The 19,455-nt window shown below is 53.2% G+C and overlaps 1 protein-coding gene across 1 annotated transcript in view; it reads left to right on the top strand.

Moving 5' to 3' along the window:
* ZPLD1 (zona pellucida like domain containing 1) overlaps positions 1 to 19,455 on the top strand; it is a 121,683-nt gene that overhangs the window by 51,859 nt on the left and 50,369 nt on the right. Inside the window, exons 5-6 of the mRNA XM_078882413.1 lie at positions 16 to 236; positions 15,832 to 16,013. Coding sequence (XP_078738539.1) covers positions 16 to 236; positions 15,832 to 16,013 — 403 coding nt within the window. The remainder of the gene's footprint in view (positions 1 to 15; positions 237 to 15,831; positions 16,014 to 19,455) is intronic.

Below are 19,455 nucleotides of genomic sequence, written 5' to 3'. Positions count from 1 at the left end.
CCCCGCGACGGACAGTGGCGACGGACATGGTGGTATCCTGCGGTGCGCAGACCATCTCCCTGACCATCAACTTCTGCCCGGTGCTGTACGCGGGCTACACGCTGCACGACCTGGCGCTCAACGGGCGCCACTCGGAGCTCAGGTGCCGCGGGCGGCTTCGCAACGAGACGGCACCGGCGTCGCTCCTCTTCCACATCCCGCTCAGCGCGCTCGAGTCGTGCGGCAGCACCCTCACCGTGAGAGCCCCACGGCGAGCACGCTGCTGCTCATCGTCATCATCACGCACGCTGCTCCTCTTCCTCGAACTCCTCCTCCTTTTCCTCGAGCCTTCTCCTACCTCATCCTTCCCTCTCCTCCAACTCCTCTTCCTTGTTCCTCCTCCAACTCCTCAATTCTCCTTCCTCACTCCCTTCCTCCTCCTCCTCTTTCTCCTCCTCCAACTCCTCCATTCTCCTTACTCACTCCTCTTCCTCCTCCTCCCCTTCCTCCTCCTCCAACTCTTCCCCCTCCTCTTCCTCCTCCTCCTCCCTCCTCGGTAGCACCGTTTGTCGCTTATTAGAAGTAGTTTGTCGTCCCAATATGTAAGGGGCTGTCCATAAATGACGTCACGGACCTATGGGGGGGGTGGGGGTCAGACATTTGTGACGATATGTGACTAGGGGGGGGGGGTTGAGAAATGTGACGTCACATCAAAATGCGCAACTTTAAATAAATATAGACAAAACGTTCTACTTAATTAAATAGACTTTTAAATAAATGTTTTCTCCTACAACATCAGTGCAGCGCCACATTAAATACGCACTACAATGACAATAGTTTAAAGCGATTTGAAGCATGTTTTATTTTTTAAATGGAAATATGGTTTTAGGGGGGGGGGGGCAGAGCTTTGTGACGTCATATTTGAAGGGGGGTCTGACTTTTTGTGACGCCGTGTGACGAAGGGGGGGGGGGGGTAAAAAATCGTCCAAAATCGCGTGACGTCATTTATGGACGGCCACTAATGTGTAAATTGTCTTTGAAACTTATTGGCCTACACCAGAGACAGCAGCCTTCTCCATGGCCTTGTCTCGCCACCAGTGTTAGGCCAGAGAACGCCAAAAGGCGACCAATACAAAGACGTTGCAAGTGTCACCGGCTCATGATTATTAATGAGGGGGGGGGGTCCATGTGGATGACGTAACTTGTTCATGATCATGAACGAGGGGGGCTGTTCGATGTGGAGTGACGTCACCGGCTCATGATTATTAATGAGGGGGGGTCCATGTGGATGTCGTAACTTGTTCATGATCATGAACGAGGGGGGCTGTTCGATGTGGAGTGACGTCACTTGCACATGATTATTAGTGAGGGGGGAGTACTCCATATTGAGTGACGTCACCCGCTCATGATTATTAATGAGGGGTGGGGGGGGTGTCCATTTGGAGGACATCACCTTCTCATGAATATTAATGAGGGGGGCTGGTCGATGTGGAGTGACGTCACGAGCGTGAAAGGACAGACAATCCTGGGTGATTATAGTCGGTATACTTCGACAGGAAAAATAGAAAAGTACTCAGGCTACTGCTGCTGCAGAGTCAACACTCAACCAACAGCAAACTTACGTCTACTTTATAGAATACTAGCGGTAAGTACCCGGCGTTGCTCGGGCGAAAAAGGCAGACACACACACATGAACTTACACACAGACATTGACCCACACACGTAGAAACACATCGACTTAGACCAGGGGTCGGCAACCAAAATAACAAGAAGAGCCATTTCTTTCCAATTCGGTACAAAATTCAGTATTTCAAGAGCCGCAATGCATCCGAGTACATACTGTACATACGTACATATCATCAAGAAGCAGCCCGCAAAGAGCCGCATGCGGCTCCGGAGCCGTAGGTTGCCGACCCCTGACTTAGACGCACACACACACACATATATGGTTAAACCCAGGATGGATCGTTAGCAGGCCAGCCTAAATGTTTCTAACCGGCGAAGATGTTCCATTAGGGGGGTGCACGTTTCGCATGCGTAGAGAAGGCAGGGAATTACCATGGCCGAGAAGACCTGGAGCTTCATGCAGAGTGAGAGACCAGGTAGCTTCCACACAGCGTAATGCAGCCGATGAAAAGATAATGGCGCTCGACTGATTTGGAGTGAGACCTCTGCTGTTAAACCGGAGCCGGTCATGTGCACAGTGGCCAGGTATGGGAATCTCGGCAATCTCTCCACAGCTGCCGCATCACCAATTGTGAGTTATGGGGGTGGATTGTTCGATGGTACAAAATACCCAGGCAGGTGCTTAGTTTTGGTGGGGCTGATGGTAATGCCCCACCTCTTAGTGGCAAGCTCCAGGTTCAGCAGCAGTGAGCAGCAATCACCAGAGCATCGGCATACATAACATGGTTGAGCAATAGGGAGGCATCCTTTGACCGCACCCGGGTATCGATCAGTCTCCCATTGTATCTGTACCATATGGTAATTCCTCGGGTACAGCCATTGAAGGCTTCACGAACTACGTGGTCAAAAGATATGTTAATTAATGTGGAGCCAGAGGACATCCCTGTCACACCCCAAGGTGTAGAGGGCCGCTCACCATCATGAAGATCCTTAAGGATGGTGATCAGTGGGTCATTGACTTGGAAAGCACAAAGAGCAACCCAGAGGCCAGGCCTACTGATGGTATCATAGGCCTTGAGTAGGTCAATAAAGCACACGCATGGACTAAGATGCACACATGGAGCTACAGACACGCAAAGAAATGGAGTTACACTGACTAACATGGAGGCATGCACACACAGCGACTAACACACACGCACATGGACTGAGACACACACACACATATCGACTCACACACACAAACACATCGACTTACAGACACACACACACATATAGACACACACACACACATAGACATGCACTTGAGATACACACACATGGAGTTACACATATCGACGTACACACATACAGGGACTTACACATACATACATAGAGTGACACACACATTGCCGTACACACACATACGGACTATCACACATAGACATTGACTTGAGATATACACACATGGAGTTACACACACATATATGGACGTACACACATACAGCGACTCACACACACACCGACTCACACACACATTGACGTCAACACACATATGTACTTACACACATATAGACTAAGACACAGATACATGGACTTGCACACACATACATAGACTGACACACACAACAACAACAACCGCCATTCGCCACTAAGTGGCGGTGACGTCACCACGACGCTTGTGCCAGGCCATGTGCACCTTGAGGCCACGTGAAGTGTCGAACGCCCGCTGGCAGGAGGTCACGGGGCAGACCCACCAGGTGCCACGGGTCAACTGACCGAGATGACCGAGATGACTGGCTGATGCACCACCTGTGCCCCCTACTGTACCAACTTGCTGTGCTTTAGCCACCCGGCGCTCCGCTCGTTGTTGTGAGCGTCGCTCCTCCGCCCTCCGTTGTTGTTGGAGGGCGACTGCCTCCAACTGCCCAGTAGCGTCCTTCACGAGCCTCCTCCACTGAGGCCGATCTTGACACCGCTGGTACCAGTCATCGGCAAGTCCACTCAGCTCCACGTCCTCCTGTACCACATCACTCCATCTCTTCTCTAGCACGTGCCGCGCCCGTTTAGCCCCCTCGATCCGGCCGAACAAAAGCTGTTTAGGCATGCGATGGCTGGGCATGCGGGCTACATGACCCAGCCAACGCAGCCTTGCCTGCCGGAGGAGCTCACCGATGGGAATTTGCCCAGATCTTTCAAGGACTTGTGAGCTCCTCACACAATCCAGCCTGGTTAAACTCAGGATGGATCGTAGGCAGGCCAGCCTAAATGTTTCCAACCGGCGAAGATGCTCCACTAGGGGGGTCCACGTTTCGCAAGCGTAAAGAAGGGAGGGAATGACCGTGGCTGAGAAGACCTGAAGCTTCGTGCGTAGCGACAGACCAGGTAGCTTCCACACAGCGTTACGCAACTGATGAAAAGATATTGCCGCTCGACTGATTCTGAGTGAGACCTCTGCTGATAAACTGGAGCCGGTCATAAGCACACTGCCCAGGTATGGGAAACTCTCCACTCTCTCCACAACTGCCCCATCACCAATTGGGAGTTGTGGGGGTGGAGTGTCCAATGGTACAAAATACCCAGGCAGGTGCTTAGTTTTGGAGGGGCTGATGGTAAGGCCCCACCTCTTAGTGGCACGCTCCAGTCTCAGCAGCAGCGTCTCCAACTCCTCTTCTGAATGAGCAGCTATTACCAAATCATCGGCATACATAACGTGGTTGACCAATAGGGAGCCATCCCTTGATCGCACCCGGGCGTTGATCAGCCTCCCATTATATCTGTACCAAATGGAAATTCCCCCGGTACAGCTATTGAAGGCTTCACAAACTACGCAGTCGAAATAGATGTTAAATAATGTGGGAGCCAGAGGACATCCCTGTCGCACCCCAAGGTGTACAGGGAAAGGCTCCGACTCCCGGCCACGTAGTTTTACCCGGGCCCGCTCACCATCATGAAGGTCCTTAATGATCGTGAGCAGAGGGTCAGGGACTCCGAAAGCACGAAGAACAACCCAGAGCCCAGTCCTACTGATGGTATCATAGGCCTTGACCAGGTCAATAAAGCAGAGATGTAGGTCTTTTTGGAATTCCCTACACCTCTGCTGTAGCAGACGGACAGAAAATATGGCATCTGTGCAGGACCGCCCTTTCCTGAAACCGCATTGGGGCTCCGCAAGCCTCTCCTCAGCGTGCCTAGCAAGGCGATGTTGAATAATCCTTGCCAGGACCTTACCTGGCACACTGAGGAGTAAGATGCCCCTGTAGTTGTTACAGTCGGTACGGTCCCCCTTCTTAAAGAGGGGGACCACCAGGGCATCCTTCCAGTCCTGCGGAACCCGTCCAGTGGTCCAGACTGTTGTTATGATGTCATATAGGGCAGTCTGTGCACAAACGCCACCCTCCCTCAACATTTCGCTTGGGAGATCATCTCTGCCCGGTGCCTTCCCTGGTCTCAGACTCCAGATCGCCCTCAGTACTTCCTCAACAGCTGGCACCTCAGCCAGCCACTCACAGGGGGTGACCTCTTCCAATATTTGAGGCACCGCAGCCTCAGCAGGGTTATCCCCACTTTGTGCCACGATGTTTTCCTGGCTGAGAGATTTTCCCTCCCCCAGGACCTCACAGAAATGCTCAGCAAATCTGCAAACCTGTTCCTGGGGGTCAGAGATTGGATCACCGTTTTTTCCTCTAATGATGGTAATAGGTGTGGCGCTGCAGGTTACTTTTTTGATGGAGTTAAATAGTGATTTGTGATCGCGGGCCACTGAGGCAGACTCCATCTCCTCAACAACCCGCGACCACCACCCATCCTTACAGCGCCTTACGGCTCTCCGAACCTCCGAGCGAAGGCTGCGGTAAACCTCCTCATTCTCTGACGTGGGATGCTGTAGGCGATGAGAGTGGGCCTGTCGCTTTTTCTCAATTAACTTGAACACCTCCTCTGTCAGCCAGGGTTTCTGGGGAGGTCTGGACCGCGTACTCAAAGCAGCCATTGCAGCTGCATGAGTCACAGTCTTAAACCTCGCCCATTTACCCTCGACATCAGGTGGAGTGGGGGACGATGCCAACCCCAGCTGCAAGCGATGATGAAATTCTCGCTTGCAACATTCATCAGCTAACTGAGACCAGGCCACTTTTGGTTGGAATGGGATCCTGGGTGTACACCCACCACCGGAGTGGAAGAATGGCAGGCGCATCTTACAGATGACAAGTCGATGGTCAGCGGGCAGATCAGCTCCACGGTAGGTCCTGGTGTCAAGGACATGGGCTCGCATCCGCTGGTCCGTCACTATGTAGTCCAGCAGATGTTCTTGCTTGGACCCGGCATGCATCCATGATGTTGTGTGGATGCGCCGATGCCGGAAGAGCGTGTTGGTAATTACAAGCCCATGGGCTGCACAAAAATCTAGCAGCCTCCTACCGTTATTATTGAGCTGATCTGGCCCATGCCTTCCAATCACTCCAGACCAGGTGCCAGCATCATGACCAACTCGGGCATTGAAGTCACCCAACAAGATGACTCTGTCCCGAGTGGCCACTTTAGCCAGCACCTGTGACAGGAGGTCATAGAAAGCGTCTGACTCATCGGCTTTGCCTGCATCCCTCCACGGATGTTCGTCTTCGGTGGGGGCATAAGTAACCACGACCACCACTCCTCGCCTCTGATTGATGGGAAGGCGAGCCCAAAGTATCCTGGGGCTTACAGCTTCCCACACCTCACCGCCACGCTCCCACGCCCCCTTCATTCTTTTGTTCAGAAGAAGAGCCACACCCTGTTGTTTGGCAGTCTCCTGCCCCGAGTAGAGGACTGTCCACCCCTCATGGTGGCAGGATCCAGAACCGGTCCACCGGACCTCCTGAATGCCACAGAGATCCAGGCGGTACCGGTTCAGCTCCCGACAGAGGAGTGGCAGCCTTTCCTCCGCAGTGAGCGTTCGAACATTCCACGTGGCCATCCGCAATGGTTTTTCGTTGTTTCTGGAGGAGCCCCGAGGGTGAAAATTCAATCTCCTGGCTCCGCCAAATGGGGTTTGGCCAGGAGACGTCATAAAAGCCTGACCCCCCGGGGCCTCCGGCACAAGCTTATTAGTTACAGGTTTATGTTTAATTCGTAGTTTAGTGGTGGTTAATTGAAGGTGGAGGGGTTACCAGCCCCTCGCACCCGTCCAGAGCCCCCGTTTAGCCACTGTGGTGGTCACAGACGCCATGAGGGGAGAGGCCAATGGGCATTGGCCCTCCCCCCACAGCACTGCCCACGACAGTGTTGCCCGTCCGGCACCGCGAGGAGGTAGGAGGTTGTTTTGCCGGACTGACACACACATAGCCCTACACACATACACATATGGACTGTGACACACATACATCTACTTTAGATACACAGACATGGATTAACACGCACATATGGACTCAGACACAGACGCATTGACTTACACACACACACATCGAGTGACACACACATGTATAGACTTACACACACATGTGGACTAACACACACACAAACACTTTGACGTACACAGACACATGGGGCGTTGTCCGTTCGAAAAAGGCAGACACACACATGGAGTTAAAGACACACATGGCTCTACACGCACACACATATGGACTCAAAGACACACACATCGACGGGCACAGCAATCCCCGATGATGGCACAGCTATGAGTATGGCAGTACTACGTATGACTAAATAGCGTGACGTGAGTGATGGAAACAATAGAAATGTATTGAAGAAATAATCAGAAATCACAGACTGGCAGTAGAGCGTGGCAGCATCATAAAAGCGCAGCAAAAAAAGGGAAAATTGAGCAACCTAAAAATCCAAAGAGTTTTGTGTACACAAATATAATTATTGTAACATGTCAAATTGTTTCATAATGGTAAACAATGACCCTGAGTTATCTGCACACAATATCTGGAAACGTATTTGTTTAATAATAATACGCAATGAACGTGATTAATTATCTGCACACAAACATGATTATTGTAATGTTTGTGAACTAATGTGTTTAACAATAGTAAACAATGGACTTGAGTTGTTAGCGTAAGAAGCAAGCAAATTTGTACGTATCATATCCGTATTGAGGCCTTGTGCCATGCCTAGCCCCCGTCCTGGCCTACATTGGCAAGGCGGCGGAGTTGGCACGTTGCTAGGCTAGGGGCTGGACCGCTACCCCTACATCCCCCAGCATCCCCCACCCGTGCAAGAATAATGCTATGTAAGTGTAGTGGTGGTGTTGACGTGCGCCGACAGTGATGGATTACGGGGCGGCGCGGGGTGCGGGGTTGGGCACGCATGTGGGCGTGGTGTGGACGCGCGCGCCGGGAGGGAGTGAGTACGGGGCGGCGCGGCATAGGGGATTGTGCGCGCTGACACGAGGTGAGAAAAGGGGATCGTGGGCAGCGCGCAGTGATTGGTCAAAAGGGATGGGTGCTCTCAGCGACGTCCGCAGGATGGGCATAAAAGAGGACGCGCGGGAGCACTCGTGGTAGTTGTTAACCAGTTGAAGATTGAAGACAGAGTTGAAGAAGTAGTGCCCTGAGACCCCTAGTCCCGCTGTCCTTGTCAGGACCGGGGCCCTGTGTGGCTCGGAGGCGAGACTGTGGGACCCGTGGTCCGACGCCCATGTGGGTCGGGACTGTGGGACCCAGAGTCGAGACGGACACCCCGGCTGGGGGTGTTCCGAGAGGCTACGGGGCGTAAGAGCCCGTGTTGGTGTAGCCAGGAGAACCGTGTGGGTTAGGCTGGTGTTAGCCACCCGTGTAACTAAGTGGGTGTTGGTCACCCGAGTAACTATAGCTGGTGTTAGTCACCCGTGTAACTATAGTTGGTGAAATAAAAGAGTGTGCTACCCGTGAAGTCGTCTCCCGCCGAGTTACTACATTACAACTGGCGTCAGAAGTAAACCTGTCTTCAAAGAAAAGAATGGATACTAGGAAGACTACCCGTACCCACGAGCGAGATCGGGAAGACGACGACGTACCGGAGACACAAACCTCGGAAAGAGAGGACGAGGAGTTGCCGCCGATGCAGCACTTCGCGGCGATGGCCGACGCTCCGCTTGCCTCCGACACCAGCCTACAGGACGCACACTCCCGCCTGGCGGAGTTGCTGCTCGCCGCCGCTGCAATTTTGGCGGACATCACCGTTTCAGCGGGCGGAGGGACGGCTGCGGGGTTGGAGGAGGGAGCGTGGCTGGAGGGATCCTGCCAGAAGGCGCTTCATGCCAAAAGTTTTGAAGTTGGCGCCGTTTTTGAGGGTCCGCTTTCGGTTGGCGGGAAGCGCGGACACCACGTGGGCGGAGATCTCCTCTCAGCGCAGCCCGCGTCATCGGCGCACGCCAGAGCCCTCCATCATGCGCCTGCAGACGGAGCCGACATTTTCTATAACCACAGCGGCGCGCGGGAAAATCATTCCTCGGAGGCCGACGACCGGGTCTTCCAGCAACGATTGCCCGCGCTGACGGCGTTCAAGGTGGACGGGGGCGACTGGGGAGCCTTCCAACGAAGGTTCCTCGCACATCAAGAAATGTCGGGGTGGTCCGACACCACTGCCCTACGCGCGCTGCCAGCGACGCTCGACGACGACGCGCTTGCAGCCTTCACATCTGCCCCAAGGTCGTCTCGCTCAACGCTCCAGGCCGCGCTACATCTAATGGCCAAGGTGTTCGGCCCGCCCTCGACCTGTCGCCACCATTTCTACGAACGGCGCAAGGTGGTTTGAGAAACAACGCTCGCCTATCGCACGGCGCTGCTCGCCCTGGCGGACGCAGCTTTTCCCCGCATGGACATGGAGGGGAAGGACGCCGTGACAGAGCAGCTGCTGTCGTTGGCTCACGACCTGGGAGTCCCTATCAATACGGCGGACGAAATGGACATCTGCTCCCTGGGGATTGCCACGAGTATTCACGCATACGAGGTCCTCAAGCGGAAGCGGACGGTCATCTGCGCATCGGCGGGGATCGCGGCACCTGCCGCCACGGTCGCCGAGCCTCAGCCTGCTGCGGCTCGGGAGGAGGCCTTCGCCGTATCAAGTCCGGGGGAGTGGAGAACGGAAGGTCGTTCGCCCACACGTTCATCCCGCAAGCTGGAGCAACCGAAACCTACGACGTCCCTCGTCGTCTGCTACAACTGCGGCCTTCGGGGTCACGTCGCGTCCGGGTGCCGGGCTCCGCGTCAGCGCGCCACGGGACCACGTCCGGACGACGACCAGGGCCGAAAGTCGTCCCAGCTAAACTCGGCAAGTCGCGGCACCTCACACGCTCGGTCCACACATACGGCACACTCGGGTCGCCGCTTCGTGGTGGGGGGACCGCGTATGGGTACCGGGGATTCGGTTCGGCGAGGGGGGTTCGTACACGGCCCGAAAGCAGTCGAATGGTCCGAATTGGCCCACAGGATGGTGGCTGCGTCGGCCGGGTCGTCCGTGGTAACGGGGTTTATTGACGGGGTTGAGGTCCGGGTGCTTGTCGACACGGGTGCGTCAGCCACTATCATTTCGGACCTTATTTATAACATCCTTCCCGTCCAATGTCGACCCCTTTTGCCGGTGGACGTACCATTTTACGCGGCAAACGGGGGATCCTTGGGGATCATCGGCCAGATTCGGGCGACTATTTCTATTGGCGATATCAAATTGGCGGGTCCTATTTTTGTATCATCATCGCTGGCAGTTCCTTGTTTACTAGGTACGGACTTTCTGGCTAAAATGCCCATCAAAATTGTCATAGATCAGGCCTGCATTGAGCTTCCATCGGGACGGCGGGTTGCATTTTTGACGAGTCCTACTAAAATACGCACGGTTTGTGCGACGGTACAGGCGCTGGCAACTCAGACTGTACGGGTACCCCCGGGATCACAAATGTTGGTACCCCTTCGATTGAGGAAACCCCTCGGGGTGGATGCGGTGGGACAGGGAGTTCTGTTGGGGCCATCTAACAGAGCTGTTGGGGGCCTCGGCTTAGCGGTGGCTCAGACCATGGTGCGGGCGGACAGTGAGCCGTTCGTTATGGTCCTGAATACGGGGTCGCGGCCAGCCGTAATTACACAGGGAACAGTGCTGGCTCACGCGGCGCCGCTACCCGTCGAGGAACAGCTCGTTGCTCACGCGGATTCGAGGGTCGATACGCATCCTCAGATTGAGGAGGGGACAGAGTGGTTGGACTCATTGTGTGCTGGATCTAGTAACTTGTCTAGTGTGCAGTTGGGTGCGTTGAGGGGCTTGCTTCTCGAATTCGCTGACGTGTTTAGCAGACACAAGTATGATATTGGCTGCACAGACCTGTTGCGCCACCACATAGCGACGGGGGACGCGGCCCCTATTCGACAGAATCCCTTCCGGCTCAGCCCAGCCGAGAAGGAGCATGTGCAGTCGGCGGTTAATGACATGTTGGCGGCCGACATCATTTCGCCCTCTTCCAGTCCGTGGGGTGCTCCCATCGTCCTTGTTAAAAAACAGGACGGGTCCTTGCGGTTCTGTGTCGATTTCCGCCGCCTAAACAAAATCTCAATGGCCGACGTGTATCTGCTCCCTAGGATGGATGAGTCGCTGGATGCCTTGGCGGGAGCACAGTTTTTTTCGACGCTTGATCTGCTTTCGGGATTTTGGCAATTGCCCCTCGATGACGAATCGAAACCAAAAACCGCTTTCCGGACACCGGGAGGCCTATTTGAATTCAACCGATTGCCCATGGGCTTACATTCCGCTCCCGCCACGTTCCAGAGGCTCATGGAATTGGTTTTGTCAGGACTCCAATGGGACACCTGTTTGATTTACCTCGATGATATCATCGTTTTCAGCCGGACTTTTGAGGAGCACCTCCAGCGACTGAGAGCGGTGTTCCTCAGGATGCGTTCCGCTAAACTTAAATTTAAACCGGCAAAATGTTACCTGCTTCGGGAATCGGTCAGGTACTTGGGCCATATCGTTAGCCGTTCAGGGATCTCGACAGACCCTGCTAAGACGCACTGCGTCAGCTCATGGCCAACGCCGACCTCGGTCACTGAAGTCCGCAGCTTCATAGGATTCGCCTCCTACTACCGTCGTTTTGTCAAACAATTTGCCACCATAGCCAGGCCCCTGCACGCTCTGACGGCTAAGGGTGTGAGGTTTCACTGGGGGCCGGAAGAGGAGGCTGCGTTCTGCTCCCTTCGTGACGCCTTGGTGCGGGCTCCCCCCTTGTGTTACCCCGATTTCACGCAACCGTTTCTGCTCGACACGGATGCCAGTAACACGGGTATCGGTGGAGTGCTCTCACAGGTGGTCGGGGGGGTCGAACGGGTGGTCGCCTACGGTAGCAGAGTTCTGTCACCTGCGGAACAACGCTACTGCGTAACGCGTCGTGAATTGCTGGCGATTGTTTTTTTTATACAGCAGTTCAGGCCGTATCTTTACGGCCGTCCTTTTGTGGTTTGTACGGACCATGCGGCTCTCCAATACGCTATGCGGGTGGCGCAACCCTCCGGCCAATTGTCCCGATGGTTGGAGGTCCTTCAAGACTACCAATTCATGACGATTTACCGTAAGGGATTGCGCCACTCGAATGCGGATGCCTTGTCGCGATTGCCGCCGCGCACGGAATGCGCATGTCTGCTGGGATCGGCGCGGTGTAAACCCCCTGTCGCCGACCCCGCGGAAGTTTTGCTCGCAGCCACTGACACTACGGGGGTCGACGCTCCTACGGGGACGGACTCGTTACTAGCGTTGCCTCTCATCGAGTGGGGCCGTCTCCAAATGGCCGACAGCTCCCTACTCACGCTACGTCGGAAGGTTGACGCTCCCGGAGGGGGGGAAACGCGGGTCGGTTCCTGGGTGTGCAGACAGGGCCTCTTGATGAAGTGGGACAACATGTCTCGGCGTCACGCGCTCGTTGTGCCATTTGCTATGCGGGGGAGGGTCGTTCTGGCTGCTCATGAACGACTCATGCATCTGGGTTTTCACAAAACGCTTGCCCTAATCCAGCGAGACTATTATTGGCCGGGGATGGGCAACGACGTGGCGAACATCCTTAAGGGATGTGTAGGGTGCGCCCAAAGAAAACCACCACCGATAGCGGCTAATCCACCACTGCAATCCATTCAGGTTTCATGCACAAACGAACTGGTTGCGCTCGACATCTTGGGGCCTTTTCCCGCTACACCTAGGGGTAATAAGTACCTGCTGGTTGGCGTAGAGTACTTCACCCGTTGGCCCATGGCATGGCCACTCGCCAACCAGTCGGCTGCGGCAGTGGCGGACGCCTTTGTCCAGGGCTATGTTCTGGACAAGGGCGCCCCGAACGCTTGCTGACGGACCAAGGGAAACATTTTTTGAGTGTTTTGTTGCGCGAGGTGTGCGACCTGTTGGGTACAAAGAAAGTGCGTACCTCCCCGTACCACCCGCAGACTGACGGAATGGTTGAACGTCTGAACAGGACCATTACTTCTATGCTGTGCCAACAGGTCTGCAACGATCAGGTTGATTGGGACTTACAGGTACCTGGGGTACTTGCGGCCTATCGAATGGCCCCTCATGCGGCGACGGGGTTTTCCCCATTTTTTCTCATGTATGGGCGAGAGGCCGATCCGGCGATGGACGTCCAACTGGGGATTTCCCAGCCACGCGAAAAGTCTAAATTGGCAGACCACATCAAATTTAATATCGCCAAACTGGCTGAAGCGCGAGAGGCTGCGAGATTGAATTCGCGGTCTCGGCAGATCGCGAACGAAAGGTTGCATGAACGAAGGGTGCATACGCACGATTGGAAACCAGGCGATAAGGCCTGGCTGCATTGTCCACATACACCGTTGGCTACGTCCCCTAAATTGTTGAGGCCATGGAGGGGATTGGTGGAAATTGTGCGTGTTGCACGACCCCAGAGTATACAGATTAAATGGGAAAAACGCGGTTGGTACGTGCACCCCTCCCGACTGAAACCCTTCGCGGCACCGCGTGACCCCACTTTGTGCCGTGGCGACCGAGCGTGTGATGTGGCCGTCGACTCGGGGAGGGATGTGTCGCAGGTTGATCCTCACGTGTCTCCGCCTGACCCACCCCCAGGTGTCTCGGACCTGACGGCTGTTGACCGTCGGGAACCGGAACCCCGCGGCACGCGCGGATCTCCGATGCCTGGCCCGTGCCTTCCTGGACTGCCGGCACCACCGGATGGTCAACCGCGTCGGGTGCCGTACGACGGACCGGGAAGGGTAGACTCGTGCTAGGACACAACACTTTTCATGAAAAAAAAAAAAAAAAATTCAAACCCGAGCTCGCCGCCACGTTCCCCCTCTGCCGGGGTAATGTCCCGTTCAAGGGGCGCTCGGAAAGAATGGGACGCTGCACGAGTCGGAAATTTTTTTTTTTCTTGCATACACATTTATTGTTGTCACTCGCCGGATTGTACATATTGTTCTTGTTGTGTTGTTGCGATTCTTGTTGTGTTACGGGGCACACATGGGGGGGGGGGGGAGTAATAAATTTTTATAGCAGCCGGGTCGGCTGCGAGCTATGTGGTAGGGAGTGATGTAGTGGTGGTGTTGACGTGCGCCGACAGTGAAGGATTACGGGGCGGTGCGGGGTGCGGGGTTGGGCACGCATGTGGGCGTGGTGTGGACGCGCGCGCCGGGAGGGAGTGAGTACGGGGCGGCGCGGCGTAGGGGATTGTGCGCGCTGACACGAGGTGAGAAAAGGGGATCGTGGGCAGCGCGCAGTGATTGGTCAAAAGGGATGGGTGCTCTCAGCGACGTCCGCAGGATGGGCATAAAAGAGGACGCGCGGGAGCACTCGTGGTAGTTGTTAACCAGTTGAAGATTGAAGACGGAGTTGAAGAAGTAGTGCCCTGAGACCCCTAGTCCCGCTGTCCTTGTCAGGCTCGGAGGCGAGACTGTGGGACCCGTGGTCCGACGCCCATGTGGGTCGGGACTGTGGGACCCAGAGTCGAGACGGACACCCCGGCTGGGGGTGTTCCGAGAGGCTACGGGGCGTAAGAGCCCGTGTTGGTGTAGCCAGGAGAACCGTGTGGGTTAGGCTGGTGTTAGCCACCCGTGTAACTAAGTGGGTGTTGGTCACCCGAGTAACTATAGCTGGTGTTAGTCACCCGTGTAACTATAGTTGGTGAAATAAAAGAGTGTGCTACCCGTGAAGTCGTCTCCCGCCGAGTTACTACATTACATAAGCAGTAAAATATTATAATCTACGGAGTCTGTAGTATAAACTGGACGCATCGTGTTGGGGGGGGGGGGGGGGCAAGAGGACATGACACTGTGCATTCGCAGCGTCATGTGTGTATGTATTGCCTGTAAAACGCGTTAAAGGAAATGTCCCCCATGAGCTGCAGCACTTGGTAGGGTCCGCCCCCCCCCACGCAATTGGCGTCAATTGGTACGGTCGATGGCGCGCAATAAGTAAATAATAATAGAAACGGCAGAAATTTGTTAATTAAACTACTTTAACGTTTACGGATGAGAAAACGGAATAGCCTATTCCCACCGCGGGGCTTAGGATGTGCCGCCCGGCAAATCTTTTTTCTACGTGAAGGCCACCGTCCGAGAGCCAAATCCCCCACAAGTGCGAGCACGCGGAGACTTTTATATATATAAGATTATTATAACTGTCAACCGATCTGCAGTACAAATATCTGTGTGTATACGTGCAATTGTCTACGACGTTTGGATAGGGACCAGTTGATTTTTTTTATCAGACAGATTCAAATGAAGGTGATTGACGGATGGCTGCAGGATATTTCGTATATATATCCCACTATCTTTCAGCCGGAAAAACACAAACCTTGAAAAATAAGAATCGGTTTTACCCATTCTGCAATAAAACAGGAGGTATTTAGATGTTTAAACACCAAATAAGAGTGTTTTGTTTTCTTTGAACGTATCTACGTGACTTTACCGAAAGACCCAAAGAATATGAATTCCTGCAGTCACGAAAGCTTTTTGTACAAAATAGTAAAAAAATGTGTCATGACCTCACAAACTCACAGCACCAGAGATGAAGCAAAGACATTAAACTAAATGTAACAGATAATTTGGTTCGCTTTGATGACACCCCTCCAATAATCCACCTCCATCCCAACCTCTCCTATAATCCACCTCCACCCCACACCCCTCCCATAATCCACCTCCACTCCACCCCACACCCCTCCCATAATCTACCTCCACTCCCAACATAATCCAATCTCCATCGGACACCTCTCCCACAAGGGACCGAGCAAAGAACGACTGTCTGCTATGCCCCCCCCCATCACTCCCCTCCCCCCACCGTTGCGGGCAGATCGTGTCGGTGTCCGGCTCCAACGGGGAGAGCAACCTAGTGGCCGTGCAGAGCGGCAACGTGTCGGGCTACATCGACACACCCGACCCGCCCTCCGTCATCAGCTACCTGCCCGACCTGCTCTACCGCTACACCTGCCTCTACCCGCTGCAGTACATCGTCAACAACTCGCAGCTCTCCTCGTGAGCCCTTGCACCTCCCGGGGGGCGGGGCGTGGCGGGTGCAGGGAGGGGCATGCGCGATGCTGTGGTAACAATAAAAGCGGAAACTGCAACTGAATCACTGATGCTTGCTGATATAAGCCAATCAAATAAACGGGGAGGGGGGGGGATGTGTCACTTGACGACTCGATCATTGAATCGATTGCCAATGAATTGAACATTTTCAAGACGGCTGTCCGATCAACTTGAGCTGAGTGTCGAATCGACTCAAGCTGAATAGATACAATTATATGGGCAAAAACACACCCTTCGGCCAATGCCATACCTACTTACAAATATCGGGGGCAAATCTCTGATCGGTAATTTCATCGGGTGTCCGATTGTATCGCTCTATTTACAGCACCGCCAACGCCACGCACAGGCGCGTGCGCACACGGAGAGACAGCAAGAGGGGGGGGGGGACATTGTATATCCCACCTTTAGTGGTGAATATATATATTAAAAAATCCAAAGCGCGCACAATCTTCTGTGATCCTTATTCAACGATAAATCAAGGAGGCACATTAAGTAAAACTTAGTTTTATATCTAGAACTTTACAACACAATCCCAGTAAAAACATTACAACTAAGAGTAATAAATAACATTCTTCAGACTATTCTTGCTTTTGTTTAGTAATGCATTTACAGTTTAACACATCGGCTTTTGCGAACAGTATTATTCATAATAAAGGTTTTTGGGTTAGATCGCGTCAGTATGAATGTATCGTAACCCTCCACCACCCGACACAGCCAGTAAGGTTTGTCACGTAAACAACACGCCAATTAGTTACTACTTCAGCCTACCAGTGCGTTGGAGAGTAAATCCACAACATTTACAATTTTAGTAAGACATTTCGCTGGATAATTATCAGCGAAACGTCGTACTCAAATTGGATAATTACCAGTGACACATTTATACTTACGTGATCTAACCCAACAACCTTTATTATTAATACATTCGTAGTGAGTCCAACTAAGTCGCAGACGTTGTCTTGGGAGCAACACTATTTATTTAGCAACTTTAACACAACATAACACAACCTACACTCGGGTATCGAATGCCAATCTAACCACGCTATGGCAGAACTAGACACGGTTCGCTATCCCGGCCCGTACCACAAGCTGGGTCCCGGACCGCGTGGCTAGAGGCTTCTTCTCCCCGACGTGGATCTTCTTCACATCAGCACACAAAGAACTCCGAGCCCCTCACGGGGCCCCGTTATATCCCCCAGGGCAGGGGCTGGCTCCGCCCTTCACCCTGCCCACTATCCAGATCTCTCAAGCTCTTTCTCGAAGGCTCTCGAGACCTCTTTTAGACCACGTGACCGCCCAGTGGCCCCCGTCCACCGGTGGACCCCCTCCAATATCATCCGGTCACGTGTCAGCAGGTCAACCAGCGTATAATGCCCCAACGTAACCCTGGCTGGCTGACGCTCCCTCTCGCTCCCTCACCGGGAGCCTGCACCGCACACTGCTCGCGGTGCCTCCGCGCTGACCAGCGCTCACCCAAGCCCCGCTAGGGCTGGTACTACGCCCCATAAGCCAACACATTATCCGCCGTGGCTTCGTAAGCCCGGCACCATACAGTGACAATCACAGTCACTACACATTTACAGCTGAGCAACTGTTAAAATAAAGATTACATAATGTTATAGGCTCACTAACCCATAGCGATACTAAAAATGGTCTTTATGCGCAAACTGATAACTCCTTCAGTGACAAGCTACCAATAAACACCTACCCACCCGTGCAACTCCACGTGCCCCGTCTGGTATTACCTGCTGACGCCGCCGTCGACTCGCAGCGGTTGCGTCTCAGCGTAGAATCTCACCGTGGCGCACGCTGCCGCCGTCGCTAGAGGCAGCGATCTCCATTCGTTGCATTAACTTCTCCCCGAGCTTTCTCTTTCCCGCGGTTTATCTTGCCCCTAATTTTAGAGGGCATTTTCTCAGCCCGTCTCATTCTCTGAGCCCTCGGCCGCTCCCAGGGTCACCGCACCCTTCCATCGCGTTGTGTACACGTCCCCATCTGCATGAGCGCACCTCGCATTTATGTAGTCCCAGTGGCCAAATATGACCCCGTCATTTGCATATCCAATGGGGTGGCGCTTACAAACGCCTGCGACTTCACTTGTCTCTATTCGGCTGTCGGTTCCTCTAGAATCCCACTCTCAACTTTTGCGGCCGTCTGGAACACTCTTCCTTCTTGGAAAATAAGAATCGGGTTTACCCTTTCTGGCAATAAAACTGGAGTTGTGTCAATATGTTCAAACACCGGATATATGCCCTTTGAAAGGCATCGAGTCTACATTAACGGCACATACTTGTGGCAAAACATACAGGCTTGATGCCTTGCAAATGACATCTTATTTGGTGTTTGAACATCTTAATACCTCCTGTTTTATTGCGAGTAAAACCGATTATTATTTATCGAGGTTTGTGTTTTTTCCGGCTGAAAGAAAGTGGGATTTTTTACGAATTATCCTGCAGCCATCCATCAACCACCTACATTTGAATCTGTCTGATCAAAAAACACAAATCAACTGGTCCCTACTGGTCCCTATCCAAACGTCGTAGACAGTTGCACGTATACACACAGATATGTGTACTGCAGATCGGTTGAAAGTTATAATATTCTGTAAATTAGACGTAAGTTTGCTGTTGGTTGAGTGTTGACTCTGCAGCAGCAGTAGTATGAGTACATTTCTATTTTTCCTGTCGAAGTATACCGACTATAATCACCCACGAATATCTGTCCTTAACGCTCGTGACGTCACTCCACATCGACCAGCCCCCATCATTAATATTCATGAGAAGGTGATGTCCTCCAAATGGACACCCTCCCACCCCTCATTAATAATCATGAGCGGGTGACGTCACTCAATATGGAGTACTCCCCGCCCCCTCACTAATAATCATGCACAAGTGACGTCACTCCACATCGACCAGCCCGCCTCATTAATGATCATGAATAAGTTACGTCCTGCACATGGACCCCCTCATTAATAATCATGAGCTGGTGACATCACTCCACATGGAGCACCCTCCCCACTCATTAATAATCATTATAAGGTGACATCCTCCAAATGGACACCCCCCCCCATTCATAATAATTAGCGGCTGATGTCACTCCACATGGGGGGCCGAGGCGCCTCCTCCTCCCTCTTCGGCGTCAACTTACAACCCTCACTACAGAGGCAGAATCCTCACATCACGCGATCTCTGTCACGCTATTGAGACATCAAAGTAAAACAGACGTCATGATGAACAAGGGATTATTACCTTAAAATGGCCTTACAAATTCCACACGCATTAATGCAATGAATATCACGTCGCGCTCTGCTTTTCGCTTGCAAGTGTAATAAAGAACTCGGACGCTTCTCTCTGACTCCGTGTCCTTTATTTGGGTTCTTATGCTTTTCCCT

This window comes from Lampetra fluviatilis, chromosome 65 (assembly GCF_964198595.1).
Source record: "Lampetra fluviatilis chromosome 65, kcLamFluv1.1, whole genome shotgun sequence".
Classification (NCBI taxonomy): Eukaryota; Metazoa; Chordata; class Hyperoartia; order Petromyzontiformes; family Petromyzontidae; genus Lampetra; species Lampetra fluviatilis.
The sequence above is the reverse complement of the archived record's forward strand: the minus strand, read 5'-3'. Positions and strand labels throughout refer to the sequence as shown.